Source organism: Lepisosteus platostomus, chromosome 4 (genome assembly GCF_059453375.1).
Source record: "Lepisosteus platostomus isolate fLepPlt1 chromosome 4, fLepPlt1.hap1, whole genome shotgun sequence".
NCBI lineage: Eukaryota > Metazoa > Chordata > Actinopteri > Semionotiformes > Lepisosteidae > Lepisosteus > Lepisosteus platostomus.
The window spans coordinates 49,779,038-49,800,223 of NC_142614.1; the positions used below are offsets into that span (position 1 = coordinate 49,779,038).

Genomic DNA, 21,186 nt, shown 5'->3' on the forward strand with positions numbered 1-21,186 from the left:
TCCACCAGGGCTCCTGTTCACTGTTGGGCATCTAAGCAGATGGACAAGTGTAAACTGTCGGTTGCATCACTCTGGGCTTCATTTGTCTTTTTCTGTGATATTTTTAATTTATGCACCTTTAAAGTTACCTCCTGCTCCATTTTGTCGAATGACGACTGAAGAGACATTTCCATGGCCGGCATCTTCATGTGTTCTGAGCTGGCAGTTTAAATTATTACGTTGTTTTTGCTAATGTTATCTGTACATACTCACAGATCAGATTTTACTGATTTTACTTGTCTGAAAGTAGAAGGATAATAGAAAATGATGTAAATGTCCCATTTGTACACATGGGAATGAACAGTTACATAGTAACTATGCTGTGCAGAAAATCAGTGTAGAACATGTCTCAAAAAACAAAAACACCACGTACCATACAGCAATTTTCAATATTTGTTCGGACGCACACCCCGTTCGATTGCCTAATCTGTGCACCCCCATCACTTTCCTTTTGTATTACAAATGCACTAATAAACTACACCTGCATTTGGGAATTAAGGGTAACAAAGTCAGATTTAATAGAATCCAGTTTCACCCTTAAAATGGTCTCAGTATTCAACCTTTGGCGATACTTTGTCTTGACTGCTGTGAGTGCAGAGAAACAAGCCAGTGAGTGAAATACTTTGTATCCATTTACTTTCTTGCAAAATGGAGGTCAGAGGACAATTTCTTCACGACACAGGTACTTAGTTCAACAGGCTCTTTATTTGGTATCTCTCCCCTAATTCAACAATAAACTACCTCTAAGAGCTGTGTCTATGCTCTAGGAGCAGACTCTTATATTTTGTGTGGAGAGAAGGTTTAGTGTAATTTTTTTAATTTTTCAGCCATTATGGATTTTTTTCACACACCCCCTAGAACTCAGCTTGCACAGCCCTGCGGTAAGCGCACCATATTTTGAAAACCACTGCTGTCACTAATTCCATGGTTAGTTCTTTTTTAATTTGATTACTTGAATTTTTTGCTGGCAGACATTGAAAATACAGCACCGAACTTCAAGTGCAGACATCTCTTGGATGTTTCTTGGGCATCGGATACATAATTGTACATGTCAATTGCAGAGCTAACTATTCTCAATGCTAAGAGCGTTGTATTTATGAGCTTTACTGACAGATTTAATCCACCAGGAGGAGAGAGAGAGAATGCTGTGGGTCTTGTATGAGTTGAAGAACGGGGTGCTGAAAATGTTACTTATGCAGCTGTTAAGAAAAGTTACAAATTAGAGAGAAGTATATACATGTGGTGGGAGATGTTGGCACACACTGGATTTTCTGGATCAGTGTTTTCTTTCCACATTGGGTAGAATTAAATTTTTGTATCGCTTTTTCATAAATGCTCTTTGTCATATGCTTAACATCTAAGATTATTATTTTCCCATTAAAGTTTAAGGTTCCCTTAATTATTCATGTTTTGAATAATGTTAGCTGGAAGCATGAGGGTCTTTGTAGACTCTATCATCTCTAAAAGAAGTTCAAAAAAGAATCACTATCCTTTTGTACATTAATGAGCATTTGGAGTCTGTTATGGAGTCTGGAGTGATTTCAGACCTGTTTTTGGCCATCTTCATCTCTAACTCAAAATATATACAGAACTGAACTTGGTTTATCCTATTTTCTGAACTATTCTGTATAGGGATCATTGCCAGAAATGGGTAATTTGTTATTAGCAAAATACTACTACTATGAAGAAGACGAAGAATAGTAATCTCCTTTTGTTAGATTATTTCTATCTGTTACGATTATGGTATCAAGGAAATGTATCTGGTTTTACAAACTGCTTTAGCAACAGTTTTTTCATTGAGTTTTATCAGACATGATATTTCAATGCAACATTAACTCAATGAAGTGCCTGTTTACACTCCTGTTGCACTATAGATATTGACAAGGGTGTGAAGGGTAAAATAATGTCCATTAATATCTACAGAATTGTTTATCTGCTAATTATATACTTTGTGGTAAGGGAAAGAATGATTATTTTAACTACATCCAGTAATGATTGTTTAATTTCTGCAATATGATTACAAACTATTAGTGTCTTGAGGCTGATGGATTTAATTACAAGTTAAAAGAAAAGGTTTTGAATAACATACAGCCCCGCATTTGACATTATGGCCTCTTTGTAGGTTTACTACGTTTTAAGTCTATCAGGTTAAAGCTGTGAACAAAAATTGCAAAATGTTAATTATGTATTATAACAGTCTTTATCTGAAGGTATTTGAAAAGTGATTTGACTGCTAATCCCATACAGTGAGTCTCAATAAGCAGATCCCATGGGGAGAGATAATCACTTAAGGAACAGCATTATAATTAGTCATGAATTAGTGGAGCTGAATGCTTGTTCAGTGAAAAAAACATAGGTAATCCAGTCCAGGGCTTTTATTGGATTGTGTACTTTTTAGAGGACAAGGTTTCCCTGCCAGCAACTGTGGTAACTGGACCAGGTACTGTAGCTGTAAAATGCTTCATAGAATCCCACAGCCATAGGTGCCCTTGAGTGATTATTGCCATTTACAGGCACTTTAACTTTATTTTTTATAAATGTATATTTAGGGTAATATGTGTTTGAGAACATTCATAAGTTCAGGATTTTCCATACTGATTTATTTTTAACTCATTTAATGAGATTATGTAGTTCTGATTTGCTTTGAACCAATTTTGCGTGCAGGTAACTTGTTTAGAAAACCATTTGTTTACTTTTAAAACTTTCTTCAATATCCCATCCTGACCAATTGTGAGAAAATATTAACTTGTGTCAGAATAACAACAACAACAACAACATCACTTTATTAACTCTTTACAATTTCTTGCATTAGGAGTTATCTTTTCGCATACCCCAGCTTGCTCTCCATGAGACACACAGACACACAGATAGGGAGAGAGCCTGGGGTCAGAGCGCAGGGTCAGCCATTGTACAGCGCCCCTGGAGCAGTTGGGGTTAAGGGCCTTGCTCAGGAGCCCAACGGAGTAGGATTCCTCTGCCGGCTGCAGGATTTGAACCGGCAACCTTCCAGCCACAGGCGCGGATCCTTAGCCACAGAGCCACCGCTCCGCCCAATGGAATGGAATTAATCAAATAAATCAGCTCCTTAATGTATTTGAATCTATGTAGTGTGTGTTTTAACAATATGTTATATTTTCAGCTGCAAGTCTTTTTGGATTTTTTGTATGAACTTGACCACAAATTCATTTGGTGACTACTTCTGCAAGACACTTCAACTTGATCGAATAGCACACTAATCAGAACAGCAAAGGAAAGAATGAAAGTCATAGACACATTGATCATTCTAATAATTCTAATTTGTAGGTGTGACCTGGTTTATTTAAATATTTTTCAAACCTTTTGCTTTACGGTTGCGGATCTTTCAGCCTGATTTTGAATGGGGATTTGTAACTTGTAGAATTGTGTCCTCTTTGCAGCCGTGGAAGAAACAGGAGGGGACTCTTGGAAGTACAGCCTTCGGGTACGTTCTAGCAGATACCATCTTCTAATCTCTGTGTGATCATGAAAGCCATGCTATTTTATGTTGCTCACGGTCATTTTGCTATGTGTTATTTTACATTATTTTTAATCTTTTTTTATCTTTTTAATTTAGTGGTTAAGTGAGGAAGGCATGATAAGCTGACTGTGATAATTGTCAATAGATGTTAAACATGAGCAAAATGTGTTTTATTAAAAGACGCACAGGCCCTGTTGCCTTAAAAAGACATAAAAGGTATTGTTACCCGTTTATCTTTTAGTTTTCTAATTAAGAACTGAGGCTTTAAGAAAATGGGGTCTGTTGATGTTTTTGTTAGCCTTGTCATGTTTAAAAAGCATTTGTAACATGTTCTCTGTTACTTTACTAATATCGCTGTGATGAGCAGCACGCTTACTGAAAAGTGCGAAGAGTGTCTAAAGCATTGACATTACACTGCGGCTTGTCAAAAGCAGAGCTGTGATCAATTACGGTTACTCTCACTAAAGTGCAATTAATTCAAGTGACAGTGGCACACCTCTGAAAAATCAGGTTAGCACAATCAGATTTAATAACATACTAGTGTAGATAGGTGTAACTGATTGCAACCAAGGTGCCTTTTCCTTGGATTTCTAAATGTCTTCTGTAAGTTGAGTTTATATTAAACAAAATATAACATAATAAGAAAACTGTAAGGAATTATTATTAAGCGTTGGTTTCAGAATACATGAAATTGTAAAAGCATACAACAAGATAGCAGTTTTCATACACTGTCAGCAACAGATTATTTCCTTTTAATTATCTTAATCTAGCTATCTGAAATTACCTCTCGCAGGTTTTGCTTTCATACACGTACACATTTGAACATTCGTACTGTTGTGTGTGTAAGGAATGGTGGATCTTTATCGTACGTAACAATGTTGTCGTAAGTAGAATTTTAGTGACATGTTAATTAAATTATGTGAGATTTAATTGAATTATGTAAAGCCTTCCATGAAGGGAGGGCCCAGACTTTTCTGGAAGCCTGCTCAGAATTATACATAGCAGTACCAGTAGGTACAGCACCAAGGGAATCTTATCTTTATCTTGCTACTGTATCTGCCTTATTAGCAGAACATGGGTGAGGGAAGCCAGCCCCTGCTTCACTTGGTGTATGTATGTCAATTCCTGTTTAATATTGCAACCCTGATGCAATAATATAAGCAAAATGATGTTAAGTTAACAGCGGTCTTATTTGGACTTCCACTTGCTCAAATTGTATTTCTTGGCAAAATTGTGAAGTATGTATTAAAGGATAGAAAAAACACCACAAAACGTATTTGCCATCCTGCCATCCACCTGGATAGAATGTGCCGTTTAGTTTTTTTTCTCCATGTAAAGGTGTTCTTAGGAATATAAGTAATTTAAACCTGAGTAGGAATGGCTGTTAAAGAAATTAAGTAAAAAAAAAACTCTTAAATTGACCATTTTGGAGTTATGTTCTTTATTTTTTGCCAATTAAAGATAAAGTATTTAACAGCAAAGAAGATTTTGTTGCACACTTAGTGCCCTTGCAGTATAAAATTGAGGTCATGTTTTGGAAAGGTTGAGATACAGGTCAAGTGGTTCCATCCTGAAGGTAATGACTCTCAGGTGTTAGAGATGTGGGAAGGAAAGTGAGTCAGAGAAAGGAGTGGTGAAGAAGACCTGAACAGGAGATGCCATAGAAAGAGAAGCAAGAGGAGAGAGATGCTACAGTAGATCCAAGGACCATCCATTTGGGACACCTGTGGAGAGAGTGTGAGGAAAGAGATTCACAGATATACACTACACCAGCAAACATGGAAGACGTAGTTAGGGAGGCAGGAAGAGACCTGAGCAAAAGAGGTGAATGCAGCTTTTGTGTGTTTCAAAGGCACCTGATAGGTCAGAGATGCTTAGGACAGAGGTAAATTAGGCAGCACAAGTAGGGAGTAGAGAGTTGATAACTCCAGTTTCCATACGGCTTACAAGACAGAAGGGAAGTCAAGAGAAGGCTTCCCGAGGAACTAGACGATTTGGTATTCTTTGGAACCAGAAAGAAAATGACCAGATAACAGAAGACTGTAAAGGACAAGGAATAAAAGGAATTACAGCGGAAACAATAGTCTGGAAAAGATGAGAAGGAAGAGTATAAATTTATGGGTTTATTGTCCAGGAGTTACAGTACTTCAGGATGCAGCTTGCTGAAAAACAGCTTCAAAAACTATAAAATAATCAACTCTGGGAAGACATCTTCATATATTCAATTTGAAAATTTCTCTGTCTCTGGAATGTTTTTAATCTATTATATTCAAATTCAATTTTTTCTGTTGTTTTTTCTCAGCCATGCACAGAAGTTTTGTTTTTGGATATATTCCATAATTACAGTCAAACACTGACTCCAGTACTTCTTGAGATGGTTCAGAATTTGCAAGGTATGTTTTTTTATATTTAATATTATGCTGTTTAATACTATGTGTTGATGTGGATGTGTTATTTGTTTTTAAGGGAACAAAAGGTAGATTGAGTAGGCCTTTACCCTGTTGTTTTGGGAAAATAGAAGCACTAAAATAACTATTGAATTTTGAATTTTATAGTGTTCTACATATGCAGTGCCTTGCAAAATTGTAAAGATGTATATAGATAATTAATATGAAACACCATCCCTGCCATCAATCATGGTGGTGCCAGTATTGTATTATAGTTCTGTTGGCAGGGAGCAAAGTACTGGAAGATCCTCCTTCAAACCAAAATGCTACAAAAGGTCACCTTTCAGCAGGACAGCGACTCAAAGCACAAGACCAGAGCTACAGTAAGGTGGAGTGTCTTGAGAAAGTGAATGTCCTTCAGTTGAACATTCAAAATCTCAACGTATTAAAAATCTGTGGAAATATTTTAAAGGTGCTGTACATAAGAAGTCCTCAAGCAACTTGAGAGAGTTTGAACAAATCTGCCAAGAAGAATGGGCAAAAAGTGCATCAATGTTGGAAGAGATTTTCCCCCAAAAAAACACGTGATTGTAATTGCTGCCAGATGTGCTTCTACCAAATAGAGTTTGTGGCTCTGAATCCTTATGCAGTCAACATAGTTCATTTGTCAACTGTAATTTCTTAATTTTGGAGGTTTTATCTTTTTTTCCCAAATATGACAAGATAGACATTTTATATCTTAACAAAATTGGTGGTCTGTGTGAATTAATTTGTTTTAATTTGATAAACCCATGCATGTAATGTTAGAAAATGCATTAAAAAGTGCTCATTAGTTCCTTTACAGGCAGTTTGAAAAGGTTAAATCTTCAATAAAGAATATCACTTTGCCATTTCAATGTAGTCATAGGAAATATATGTCCATTTAGATAAGTGCTTTAAATAATTAGAAGACATGGTTTATAAATTGTTAAATCGTTGTAGTTTGTCCTGCCAGACCTTGATGGCAGAATCTTGAATTATGTGAGCGCTCCTGGTTGCAGTACACTGTAAAGACCTGAAAGCCTTTTAGCAAGGGCTTTCCTTGTTATTCAGCTCAAATCCTGATTCTGCAACAAAAGTTGCATCCTGGGAGTCCTGAGTTTGGCACTTCAGCCCTTCATTGTAATCATGAATTTTAAAAAATGCACATTCAGTTGGCAACAATGAGTATTCATTATTTTTTTTTTTAGCTGTGCACATGAAAATGTAATAATTAAATTGAGAATAATGAAGACAAGTAGAAAACCATAAGATTATTACAATACAGAATGTTGTGTTATTCGAAAAGGAAGAAAGAGAAATATTTCTGCTGTCGCAAAAGGCAGCCACCTATAGCACAAAAATCCTTCTTGTTTTAGTGAAAGAAATAGTTTGTGTGAAATATGTCTCTAATTAGACATGCATTGAAGAGCCATTGGTCTGATATGTCTCGGAAATTAGCTAGATTCAGTGAACACATTAAATGCTTTGTGATTCATGACTGGATCATGTAATCGACCTCATTTTCTGAATACAGCCCAATTTCTGGAAAAAAACTGATTGCTTAATGTGCCTATAACCTTTAAAGGGAACATCAGATTAACTTACAGTATAGATTTGATTTTATATTGTAGAAGCCTTGCACTAAGATTAATGCTTCTACTCAAGACCATGCTTTTGCCATTGGGTTTGGTTTCATTTTCTTGCTTTCACGCTGTTTGATTTTGAGTGGGATCTGTACTAGAGTCCTCCTCAATCAACCCAAGACCACCTTTTCAAGCAATTCAATTAAACATCTCTAGGGCCTGATGGTATTCTAGTTATTGTTTTTAAGGACACAGGAGATTTCGTTCAAACTGTAGGCTATTAATAAAACTCTTCCCATAGTCTCTCAGTACAGGGTAATAGCTAGTGCCTGGAAAATTGCTAATGTAGAGTTCATACTTAGAAAAGACAGAAATACTGTACGAAGTAATCATCAACCAACGGGATTTACTCATATAATAGATAAGGGTTGTGGTGAGTGATGTCCTTCAGATTTAACCCCCTGTCAGAGATCTCCCTCCATCCCTCAAGGATAGTAGATCTCTTCTTAAGGCCAGGGTGCTTTCCCTGTATCTTTTTCACCCAGCAAGGGTTATATGTCACCTCCCTCTTTTCATAAGTAGCTTTTATAAGCTTTAATAATGTTTTTGTGCTGTTTTTGAATCCATGGACCTGCCTCAATCCAAAGACGTGCATTTCTTGGAATGCCTTCTGCCTGCATTTCGAGAATATATCTTTTATGGGGACTTTATTAATACCAAACATTATCAAAATACCTCTTCTGGAAATCTTAATACAGCTCCTCATTTGCTATGGTGCTATATCTATCTATGGTGAAACAGTTTTGCTAGAGAACAGTTTGTTACATTCTTCAGAGAATTTACTCAAAAAACTGTCCATTAAAACATGAAACCCTAGAGCTGTCATAGAATGAGACTGTATTTGTTTTAAGTGCTAGATTTCTCATTGTTTTTTAATGTCTAATATAAAGATATCACGAACAAAAACATATTAAAGAAACCTAATGTGGAGCCATTGTAAACAGAAAGCACATATTTTTGACAGGAATTACAGTCAAAAATATTATTGTCTAGCCGAATGGGGAGGCTTAATCTTTCATTTTGAAAGAAGTCTTGGCGTTTATCTACATTAAATCGTTTCTTTTGTCAGTATTAAAGGCATGTTAAGACTGGATTATTTTAGGTGATTAAATGAACGTTTAGGAACAATTTAGGAGTAACTTCAGAGAATTTAATAAAAAGGACACTTGGCAATTTAGCTTAAGAAAGATAATATCCCACTTTACATTTCTAGAACGTGCATGAGTATCGGTTTGAGTAGTCATTTCTGAAATACATTTGCAGTTGCAACTGAAATCCCAAAAGTAATTAGGAAATGGATTAAATTTCCAGTAGTATTGAGGAATTGGTGAGAATCACACTGACATAGTGTGATGTATAAGTGTAAAACAAAATATTTAAGTTGCATTTGTCAATAATGTATAATGTTGCTGTTGACCCCAGTGTAATTATTTGTGCATTTACACTCTAGCTTACCTTCTTTTGATAAAATATTTCAAAATTCCATTCACTGTACACTGTACAGTGCCTTGCAAAAGTATTCATCCCTTTTGGACTTTTTCACATTTTATTGTGTTATAGCATGGAATCATGATGTAGCACAAAGTGCTTTATAATGTCAAAGTTTAGAAAAAATCCAGATATTGTACTAAATGTAAAGTAAAAAACAGAAAATAATTGAATGCCTGAGTATTCACCCCCTTGCTTTGACACACATAAATTACCTCCGAAGTAACCAAGTGTCTTCTGCGAGTCACATAATTACTTGACTGGAGTCCACCTTTGTGCAATTGAGGTGTTTTGCAAGATTTCAGAATAAATCAACCTGTGTTTGGGAGCTGGCTCAAAACCAAAAAGGTTAATGTCCTGGAGTGGCCCGGTCAAAGCCCAGAGCTCAATCCAAATAAGCATCTGTGGAATGTAAAAATTGCTGTTCACAAACTGCCCCCATCCAACTTGATGGAGCTGAAGCAATTTTGCCAAGAAGAATGGGCAAACATTCCAGTGTCAAGATGTGCAATGCTGAAAGAGATTTATCCAAAGAGACTCACAGCTGTAATTGCTGCCAAAGGTGGTCCTACCAAGTATTGACTCTGACTGGGGTGAATACTTATGCATTCAGTTATTTTCTGTTTTTTATTTTTAATGAACTTAGTAAAATGTCTGGATTTTTTTTTCCCACTTTGACGTTATAGAGTACTTTGTGTTGCTGAGTGGGAAAAAAAATCATGGTTATATTCATCATGTTTCCATGCTGTAACACAATAAAATGTCCAAGGGGAGTGAATACTTTTGAAAGGCAATGTATGTTTACATTGTACTGTTTTGTAACATGTTTTAAAATATTGTAATGTACCTTTTACTGCAGGCCCAACAAATGTGGAAGATTCTGTTCGCCTGCTGATCAAGGATGCTGGTATGCTTTTCTATATTTGCCTTTCTTTATTATGGACATTTAGACTATTTAGACTAAATGTCATCCCTAAAATGAAATTTAACTTTAAATTACCTATATACATATTAATGTTAAACTCTCAAAAACAACTTGTTTTCCCTCCCGGTTTATCTGCAATTACACTTAGTGCAATAAAAACATTGTTTTTTAAATGGGAAAAAAATATTTTGGAGAAAACCCACCTTTCCTGGAGAAAAAAATACAACTCACCATTCTGTAAAAATATACTTACTGGTATTTCCATAATGAGTTTGGTCAAGAAAATAAAATTTCTGAGGAAAACCTGGGAACCAGATGAGAAATGCAGCTCGTGGCAGGTGGGAAATAATTTATTTGAAGAGTGTGTACTGTTAGATGCACGTCTCAACCCACTGGCTCATGTCTGTTGGGGCATCATTAAATGCAAAGCTTTTATATACCTTACTGGTCCAGCAATATTAAGAAGAAATGTGAAGGAAATTCCTTATGCTTGTTAAAATGTCCATATATTATTTCTGTGATATTAAAGACATACTTGCCATCACAGTTTCTTATTTAAATAAGAATATTATATTAATCAAATTCAGCAAAACAAAACAATTGAACAATATTTCATGTTATATTGAGTGAGTCTGTAAAATTTCAGCTGTGTCTTACGAAGCTAATTTACAGAAGAGAGAACATAAAGTGTCTCCACATTAATCCTTAACTTGAGCTATTTCCTTGAGGTGAAGTGCAGAGGAGTTCTTTTAAAGTGATTTTAGTACATGATTATTGTCCATAACTCATTCACTATCAGGTAAAAGCCTCCACCTTGAGATCAGGGGATCAGTTTTACAAACCGCTTCTGGATGGAAGCTTGCGAAGAGCAGTTCCATAGTGTTGAAGAAAAAGAAATGAGCATGGAAAGTGTTTCATGTTTCAACCCTTTGAAAAGCTGAGCTGATGTACATGAATGCTCCATTCTAACTTGAAACAGCATTTGTGAAAAGGATAAAAAGAAATGTAACTAAGGGTTGGTGCGGTTTAAGATGAGACTTTTACAGTTGCATCCCTCACTGGGACTTCAAAGATTTCAGAAGTTACCCACAGCAAGTCTCCCACTATTTGGCCTGTTGCTCTTAGCTTGACTCTTATTTGGCACTTTGAGGTGTGAAAGGTAGTGGTCCAGATGTGCTCCTACTGCCAGCTCTGCACCAGAGATGGAAAATGCCTTGTGAAAGAAGAGCCAGGTCTGACCCTATAGTCTAGAACAGTGGTTCTCAAACTTTTTGGACCAAGTACCACCCCTAATCCAACCAAAACATCCAAGTACCACCTACAAGTCATCTTCTCATAGGAACCCCAGACATTCTCAATGACCAACTTGAGCGAGCGTGCACACACACTCACACATACATATAATAAATATTATAATAATACACTTTGTTTGATATATTAAAATGTGGCTTCTCAAAGTGTTTTACAGAAAAAAAAACAACACATAAAAATAAAAAAGCACCATTTCAGTGAGAGGGGTGAGCCTATTTAGTCGAACAAAGCAGGTGTGAATTAATTTTTCGAGCCTTGATACAATTCACAACAGAGTCTAACAGATTTTAAATCGTCAGGCATTTTCTTGACGGCAAAGGTCTCGCGGTGGATGTTGCAATGAGACCATTAATTTCTGGAGCAACCTCTCTAATTCGTGCAACTACACCGCTGTGTCGGCTTGTCATTGCTCTAGCAGCGTCTGTACAAACTCCGACACATTTTATCCAGTCGATGCCATTCTTTTCGATAAATTCATTCAGAAGCTGAAATACGTGCTCTCCTGTAGTTCCTGTTGGTAGCGGCTTACAGAACAGAAAGTCCTCATGGGACATGCCCTCAAACTCGGATCTAACGTAAACGAGCAAATTGGCCAAATCGACTACAGACTCATCTAATTGCAGTGAAAAACATCTGCTCATCGTAACGCGCTCTGTCAGCGTACTTTTGATATAATCCTTCATTTCAATAATTCTATGAATGACTGTGTCTTTCAGGGGGGGCAGCAGGTCGAGCTGTTCAGCAGCTTTTTCTCCACACATAATAGTGTGGGGCTTACCTGCTTTAGCAATCCGCAAGCTTGCATTTTTCCACGTTTTTATTTCAGTGTTTATTTTAAGTATTTATTTCATGCGCATGAACACAGAAAAACAGAGACGCTCGGTGTATTTTTCTCAAATTAACTTAGAACAGTTCTTAAATATTTTTCTGTTATTTTTCACGCTTTCCTGTGCTCACAAGATTACCTGCGTTCGTAGCACGCATTTCTATGCATTCCTGTGTTTACAACGTTGGCATTGTTCCAAAATCACGCACATTCTCCTTTCTCCCTATTTGCTGGAGATACAGTAGCTTTTTTTAAATGCAATTGGTCACTTGCATCCGTAGCACGCATTCCTATAGAGTGGCATAGAATTACAGAGTATCTCTTGTATCCACTGAAGTATTAGCGTGCACTGTATCGTAGTACGTATTCTGCGTATTTGACACGTATAAAAATACAAAATATGAAAACCCGTCCCGATTTTTTCAGCGCACACAACTCAGTTCCAGGGTCATTTGGCGTACCACCTGCCACGTACCACTGCAGGTACGCGTACCACAGTTTGAGAACCACTGGTCTAGAAAACTCTTGTTAAGGCCCCAAGTTCCATGACTGTCTGGCTGTGACAAATGTGCAGGCTGAGGATAACCCCCAGAATATAATCTATTGGGGGTTGCATGTCTTACTTCACAGCATCAGTTAATGTTTCTGGTAAATTGCCCGTGAGATTTCATCAGATCAGCAGGCTTTATCATGAAGAAGGTGCACGTTCCCAGGACACCGTGATCACATAACAGTCACAACCACTACAGTCAGTGTTAGTAACTTGTTGATGTTGATGCTGAAAATGAGATGTCTATCAAGCATCCTCGGTAAACCCTGTTCTAATAACAATTAGAACTGGAGAAGTTCACATAATCCAAAGAGTATACAGGCTCCTAGCAAATGCAATTGAAGACCCAGTTGTTCATGTTCAGACAAATTAATTTAGCTTAAGCAATACATTTCGCAAGTGAAATAAATGCAAAAAGTATAACCAAGTCAGTGATAATCTCAGTGATTCTGACTATAACGTGCAAAGACGAACAGCTACAAACATGAATCTGTCAGAACAACACACAGCTGAGAACGTCATGTCAAGGAATGTTCAGCTTTTTCTGCTATTGGAATACCTACTTGTTTGACAAAGGCTGTCTTTACAAATATGATGGGCTACATCAGTGATGTGGGCACCTGTTGGTTTGGGCATGAATTCACTGAGAAGTAACATTTAAAAAAATAGAAGGGGGAATCTAAATAAAATACATCCGATGAGATAAATAGAGAATATAGTGAAAAAGTGTAAAAGAATCAAGTAAGTAAATGCTTATACCTTAAAGACAGAAGTGTTAGAAACAAAAAGAAAACACAAACTGCATTAGCATGCATGTATGATGGAATCAAAGAAACATGGCTAACAGGGATCTTAAAGATGGAGGAGTAGCACTATGTGTCAACAAGAGAATTCAGGCTCAGGAATGTAAATTAAATCAGTGTTTTCTCAAATTATATGCAATAGCTCAGTGTTGTGTCTTCACATATGAATGACTGTTCATGGAGTTTTGATCGACACTGTGGGGATGCAATGCAATGAAAAGTCAAACAGGTTTTTAGGTTATGTTAAAATTGTACAGTGAACTAGCTTAAGTTCAATTGAGTCACTACCCTTTTATTAGTCCCTGGAGAAATGGGCTAAGGGACCATCTGAAATCAGTTTGCTAGAGACATTAAACTGTTTATCTGCTCTGTTAACTGTATTAGCCTCTAAGGGCCTATATAAGCTTATTGATTACGTATTTAAATAAGGAGCTTTGGTATTTGAGAAATAGACAAAGACCATGGGTGTGATTTTGTTTTTTCCCTTTTTTTCCCTTCAAGTTTACAATGCAGTGGGACTCGCAGCTTATGAATTGTTCGACAATGTGGACTTTGATCAGTGGTTCAAGAACCAGTTACTGGCTGAGCTACAAGTTAATCACCATAGGTAAAGTATCAACAGTTCCTTCCTTAATGCATCGATACACACCAATCAGTTTAAGGACAGCCTATTGTGTATAGAGGAGTGTGTCCTGGGAGCTATATCAGTTTTTTTTTCTAATGATATTTCTAATGTCTTTGTATCTTTGTGAAAGCAGTGATCTTCCTTTTTACTTATGCCACAGGTATTCATGAACAAGCCAGATTAACAGGGATGTTGTATCTGGTCGTTTGACATGCGTGTTGCTTTTGTCATGAATGCACTAGATTCTGCGAGTGGCTGATTTGATAGTTTTGTCAACTTCTGTGAACAAAGTGCCTGGCAGTCCATTTCATAGGTTTTTCAGCTGCTTATGTTTGGCAGGAAATGACAATGTTTTGATTCAGTACGATGGCTATTTTTCCAATCATTGTGAAAGGGATACGGCTAAACGAATATGATCATATTCAGGAACAAAATAATTCATATTCAGCTCATACACCTGCGTGAGATTCCAAAGAACATTCTGCAGAACACCATGTTGCTCTCTGAGTCCTCCTTGCCATGGAAAAAGCAAGTGACATTTCCTCCCACTCAAGAACAGACCACTATTGTCTCACTTTTATAGATGAAAGGACCTGCATTATTTCTGATATCAAAGGGATGCATTTGTATGCAGGTGTTCTGCTTTTAAAAAAGTATATATTTCTTCATCTTAAATTTCCAAGATTACACTTTTAAAATGCGTTATTATTCTTTGCAAAATAACCTTAGGAAATATTTGTTTTTCACCAATTATTTTTCTGTTAATCCATCGATTGTGGAATAGCCAGTTGTATGTTTTAAGCCATGTCTCAGCACATGTCTACAAACTAAGCAACTTCCATTTTCCTTCATTTTAAGGGGAAAAAAAAAGGATTTTTTTATGTGAAGTTTTCCCAATTCATTGATTTCAGTAAAATGGGAACAATTTAATGATTCTTGTCTTCTGTATCCCTGCAGAAATTCTACAGTTTTGAATGCAAATTCCACCAGAATACTTTGTTTTAAAAGTGTGGTGGAGCAGACAGTGATGGTTAAATAAATGCTGCGTATTGGTGGTGGTGGAGTAAAGCGACCTGTAAAGCGCTTTGAGTGGAGTGTCCAGTAAAGTGCTCTATAAGTCTAAGCAATTATTATTATTATAAATGAGGAAGGGGAAGAAGGTGTTGGTGAATTTAAAACGAGACAAACTGGGCTGAATGATCTTTCAGTATGTACAGCCTGGGTATACGTTTTATGTCATTGCTTCTCTTCATGTTCACCAGTTCAAGGTCCTTGCCATCTTCAGTATAAGTGATAACCAGTTGGAACATTAAACATCTGCTTTATGCAATAGGTTCTTAACATTTGTGAGGGTTGCGAGAGAACCATCTCCACTCATAATGTGTGATTACCCCCCCCCCGCATAGGATGATTATATTGCTAATGTAAGTTAATTAAATTAACATTGATCAACTAAAGCAAACAACAGTAATTCAAAACCTTATAGTGATCAACTTAAATTAACACCATGAATCTCTCCTCTCCGTTCAGTGGAAACTTTGCAATTTCTCTCTGCACCTTTACAGCTATTACCCTGACTAGCATGCTCCATTGTGAAGGGCAATAAATCTGTCAGTGAGCCAGTAAAGTCGGCTTCAGCCTGTCATTCCTGCAACTTTGTTGCAATCCAGAAATAAGACCATGTTCAGATGCAGACGCTGGGTAGTGGGTACTTAGGCAGGGCAGTTTCACATTCCTAATCTGTTGTTCAGCAGAAAAGATAAGATCACTTTATTAGCCATATACAGTTTCTTGCATTAGGAATTTGTCATTTTGCATGCCCCAGCTTGCTCTCCATGCGACACAGACAGGGGGAGAAGCTTGGGGTCAGAGTGCAGGGTCATCCATTTATACGATGCCCCTGGAGTAGTTGGGGTTAAGGGCCTTGCTTAGGTGCCCAACAGAGTAAGATTCCTGTGCCGGCCGCGGGATTTGAACCGGCAACCTTCCAACCACAGGCGCAGATCCTTAGCCACAGTGGGAAGATTGAAAGTTGTTCTGCTTTTCTTCCATACAAGACCCTGTTGACCAAACCGAATCATATATAAACGAATTTGCGCATGTTAAATTCGCAGATATCGAGACAATACTGTATTACTAAACCAGAATGGAAGAAATGCACGGCATTGCATGGAAACAAGCTGTCATCTTGAGAAGTAAAACCATGTTACTGCTGATGAAGAATTATATCTTTGTACTGTCATGGTGGGCATGCACTGGCCACACGAACTGATAGCTCCAAAAAAAAAGGTTCTTTCTAGCTGCTGGTTGTAGAACCCATCTTTTATGCATTCTGTTATTTTTGAACAGGAAAATATTTAATACAATCGTTGTCAAAAACAGTTGATGAAAAGTTTTATTGTGTTCTTCCAATATGGCAAATGGAGCTAGAGCAGCAAAGATTTCTTTTTTTATGGTATATCTGGAAACAGCTGGAGATCTCAAATGCATTCATTTCAAGTTAGAGATGATGAAGTGGTCCAAATTACAGGAATTCTCAAATTCATCTTTTGGTAACAATGCATTGTGAACATCAATCTGTAGAGTGTGTTGCAGATTTAAGTGGTCCTACTAAAGTCCCTGTAGCGATCTTTAGGAGTTTTACCTGAAATGATAGGTAAAGGGTGTGCTGCTACACAAATTCAGGTGTTGAGGGATTTTTCTTTACTCTCTTATAAACTAAACACTCCAATTAAACATCAGTAGAATAAGCAATAAAACTGCACTTAGCCCTGTACCTGTAGTTGTGACTTAGTGTTTCCACTTTTGCATCAAATATCACCCCAGAACTCACCTCTTTTATGTGCCTGTAATAATTTGAAGAAAAAAGTATTTTTTTTCCTGTCTTTTGTGGTGGTAAATCTTTTAATTAAAATCTCATTTTCATTAGTCAACTCTGAAATACTTATGTTAATGAACCATGGTATTCAATCATTTTAGAAGTAATATATCTGGCAAATGCTGTAAAATAGTATGTAAAATTAAGATTGATTCTGAACTGATTGTCGTCTTTGTGGTTTATCTTTTGCACTCTGTTAAAGCAATTACGTGAGTTTCATTTTAGCATTTTTAGGTCAACAATTCATCTTCTCTGAAGCACAGCAAAAGTAATATTCATGACCATAATTCACTAGCTGACTTCCTCCTGGTTTCAGTGGCTTATTTCATGTTTGAAGTTACTCAAACGGGGAATAAATATCACATTGCATTCGGCTCACATATTTTTAAATTATCAACGTGTGTAATGAGTATGAGAATTTCACATTAGCTGTAATAAGAAATTAAACTTTCCTCCAGGTGCGTCTTAGGAGATCTTGCCCATCCATTATTTTACACAATTGTAACCTTGTGCAAGAAAAGTGAATTATTTTTTCTGTTTTGTGAAATACACCATCTATTTTCTGAAAAGTAAAAGCACTCTGGAGAAATCAGTCATATTGTAAGCCTCAAAACTAAATCTGTGAAAAGTATGGTTTTTGCAGTTTGCGGTAGTGAACATAGAATAAATTGTACATAATTTTGTGGAAATTTGTGGATATTAAATTTGATTTCAGAGCAAAGGGAAAGGTCTGGCTGTCATTCTGAAAGATTTTGTGACAGTCATAATTATCTTCAGGCAGTTTCTGAATTTATTCCATCATTGCTTGTAATACAGTGAATGAACTACTGTCTGTTGGGGTAGTTCTAGACATTATACAAATATTGGACACAACAGAACCGGTTCTAAGGGTAGCGTAGTTGAGCATTTTTAGGTTAAACTCCCAATGTGTTAGAATATTTTTTTTGGTTAAGCTTAAAAAAAGTTTGCTATCCTTCAGTAGGTCTTGAAGATTGGATATAAATTGTTTCTGAAGTAACAATTGTAACATCAAATTGTAAAAAAATATGATTTTATGTTAATTTAGAATTGTACAGCCTGTAATACTATAAAAGCTGGTTTTAAAATGTCTTCCTTTGGTGTCTGAAATACTCTTGGAGCTGTGTTTTCACCAGTATAAAAATCAGGTAGAGTAATATTGACCCAAGCAAAGGTAAGTCAACTGGTACACAGTCCTTGTGCTTTTATTCACATGAGTCATTAAAAGTAGCCTGATTATGTTTGAACAATCTCTAATGTATCCACTGTAGGTGCTCAGATTTGTTGCTGTCCAAACAAATGTTTTCTTAGCTAAAAATTGTTTTTTTCATATTTGCAAAAAGAATCTGGAAGTGTACATGGTGAAGAATTTGATGAGGTTGCTTCCAGAAATACTGAATATTTTTTCCGAAGAACATAGTACAGCTACTTTTTGTTGGACCTCCATGTGATTACCTATCTTCAAATAATGTGTTCTTATATATTTATGCTAAATTTTCAACAGTTACTTTAAGATAGAGTGGAACAAAGTCAATGTCAAGGCTGGTGATGGATTACCATATATATAATGAAAGGCATGCTATGTATAATGGAATGGACATGTTAATTAAAATAAAAAAACAGTGGCAATGATATCTATAGATTACAAGCTCATTGCCAGACCTGTTAAAATGATACACAAAGACAACATTCTGAAAGGCATGATTATATAGTTCCCTGACTTGAATAGCATTAACATATAGATGCAGAAGACTTTAAGTTGATTGGCAACAGAGACAAAGCGCCCTGTATGACTCAAGACTTGTAAGGTCCCAGAGCAAGTGTGGCTGTCAGTGTCTCAATAACATGTGATTCATCACAATCTGAATGAGTGTGGAATGCAGATACCGCTTTCAAAGAGAAGTGGTTAACGTGCATAAAGAGCCATTTACAATTCTGCAGTGGGATCACCTTAAAGCTGACACAATGGCATTAAAGCCATTTTATTGTAAACAAACATCTGTTTTTAAGCATTGTTACAGAGTTTTCAGTTATGTTATCTTTTTAATTAGATTTTTTTATGTTGTAAATTCAGTTTAAAGGGTTTATTTGAGTCTCAGTATGCACTGTGTGTAATAAACTATGAAATGCATTCAACATTATTTCTATTTTCCATATTCATGGAATTTATTCTTAACACCCAGTAAGAAACATACAGTAAATTACAGTTCTGTAAGATTCATCTGCTTGCCATTTAGTGATATTTTGGCTCCAATATTAACTATAGAATAAACTTTATAGTTGTAATTTTCTCATTGCTGTTGCAGTGTAAAGGTGCTTTTTGTGTCATTTAATTTTCAAACCAGTAAATGTAAGCAGAGAGTGCTAACCGTGTTTTCTAGGAGGTTAATTATAACCATTCATGAGTTTTGTTGTTTTGTTCCTGGCTAACATACTGATATATCCAGGCTACCTAGTGATCTCAGACCTTTATCTCCAAACCATCAGCGTGTCACTGGAATCAGTGTGGTGGTGTATGCCAGTGCCAGTGTGGTATACTGGTTGCTGTTCCCCCACCAGACATTTGGCAGGGAGACTTCCTGGGGCTGCAGTGTCTGACCCTCTCAGGTCTGGAGGAGAAATGAGGACAACCAGGTTAAAACTTCTGGTTTCCCTGTCGCCACAGTGTTATCCCCTCAGTGGATGCAAAAATGCATTCATGCCAGAATTCCTCTGATCTCTAAAAGTGCAACCTGCGCTCCAGTTCTCAGCTTGTTTTGGCTCAGCCTCTCAATGTAAATTATTAAGGGATTTAAAGTAAATTCTTATAGGAATCTGTACACCAGTGTATTTGAGTATTTGAAAGTCACCTCGTGCTGCAATATTATTGAGATCTCAGCTAAGAACTGGGATAGTTGTAACCTAAATATTAAAAAAATTGAGTAAATTTTTGTGGTGCACATTTTCAGTGTCAATCATTCAATTATAGATGAGTGAATCTACTTCACTTATTTTCTGTTTTTTTTTTTTGCTGTTATCTCACAACGATCACAAGTTACTATTAGGATTCTCCCCACTTTAATACTTTACCATACATAGTTCTTTTCCGACTGGATTGTTAACACTGGGTGCCACGTAATGTTTAGCATTGCTGCCTTGCAGTGCTGGGGCACTGGATTCAATTTCTTGGGTTCTGTCTGTGTGGAGTATATATGTTCTCCTGTGTTGTTGTGGATATTTGACCGGGTGCTCTGGTTTCCTCCCGCACTCCAAAACATAATGGTATGTTAACTGGCTTCTGCAAAAAAAAAATGACTTTGGTATGAGTGGACATGTTTTTCTGTCTGTGTGTGCCCTGCAATGCCTGTTGCTTGCCGGGTTAGGCTTCGACACCCCCATGTACTGGAGAAAGTGGTTTAGAGAATGGATGGTAGATATTTACACCTTCAGTGGCAGTCCTGATGTTCAGAATTACAAACTCAATTTATTCAGTTTCACTCAGCAGAAAAGAGGTGAGGCTCACTTTTTTTGTACTGAAATACAGTACCTGGAGATAATCCCATCTAATTCTGCTGTGAAATGCATGCAGTTTGAATGACCAGTTCCTGATGAGAGGAATCATGTTTCAGTTCATTACAGTTTTTGAAGCTGTAATATTTGCAAGCAGAAGCAGCATTGGGAAGATTAAAAGAATAAGACTAGCGAACACAGTGCACTTATCATGCTGACTGTATGATGGAAATTATACTTAAAAATACTTAAGCATGGAACCAGTAAACCATAGTACGTTTAATTTTGTTTTGTTTTGTTTTTTACCAAAAGGCAAAACTGGATACTAGGGTTAAGAGCAATTTAAACCCATATTACCCACTGGAATAGCTAGTGTAACATACTTCACAGCTCCCAGGTCAGAAATAACTGATAAGTGGATATGCTAAAGAATTAAAATCTCAACATTTGTGCACTGGCTGTGTTCAATGACCACTCCACTGTTTGAGCCTCACTGTAAACTACTTCTCCACTTTACATATTTTTTCCATTACTGGAATTATCCATTTAATATTTACAAGTTAAATTTGTCAGGCTTGTGTAGTTTGCAAGTTACATTTCTATTACATTTAAAATTATAATATGTAAAAAGTATCTAAAAGAGAGGTGACGTCACATACTTTTAAAAATAATTTTATATATACCTGT

The 21,186-nt window shown here is 36.6% G+C and overlaps 1 protein-coding gene across 1 annotated transcript in view; it reads left to right on the forward strand.

The window, feature by feature from the left end:
* Nucleotides 1–21,186, forward strand: part of ipo11 (importin 11) — a 275,680-nt gene that overhangs the window by 67,780 nt on the left and 186,714 nt on the right. Inside the window, exons 12-15 of the mRNA XM_088629761.1 lie at nt 3,456–3,499; nt 5,838–5,928; nt 9,934–9,981; nt 13,991–14,096. Coding sequence (XP_088485887.1) covers nt 3,456–3,499; nt 5,838–5,928; nt 9,934–9,981; nt 13,991–14,096 — 289 coding nt within the window. The remainder of the gene's footprint in view (nt 1–3,455; nt 3,500–5,837; nt 5,929–9,933; nt 9,982–13,990; nt 14,097–21,186) is intronic.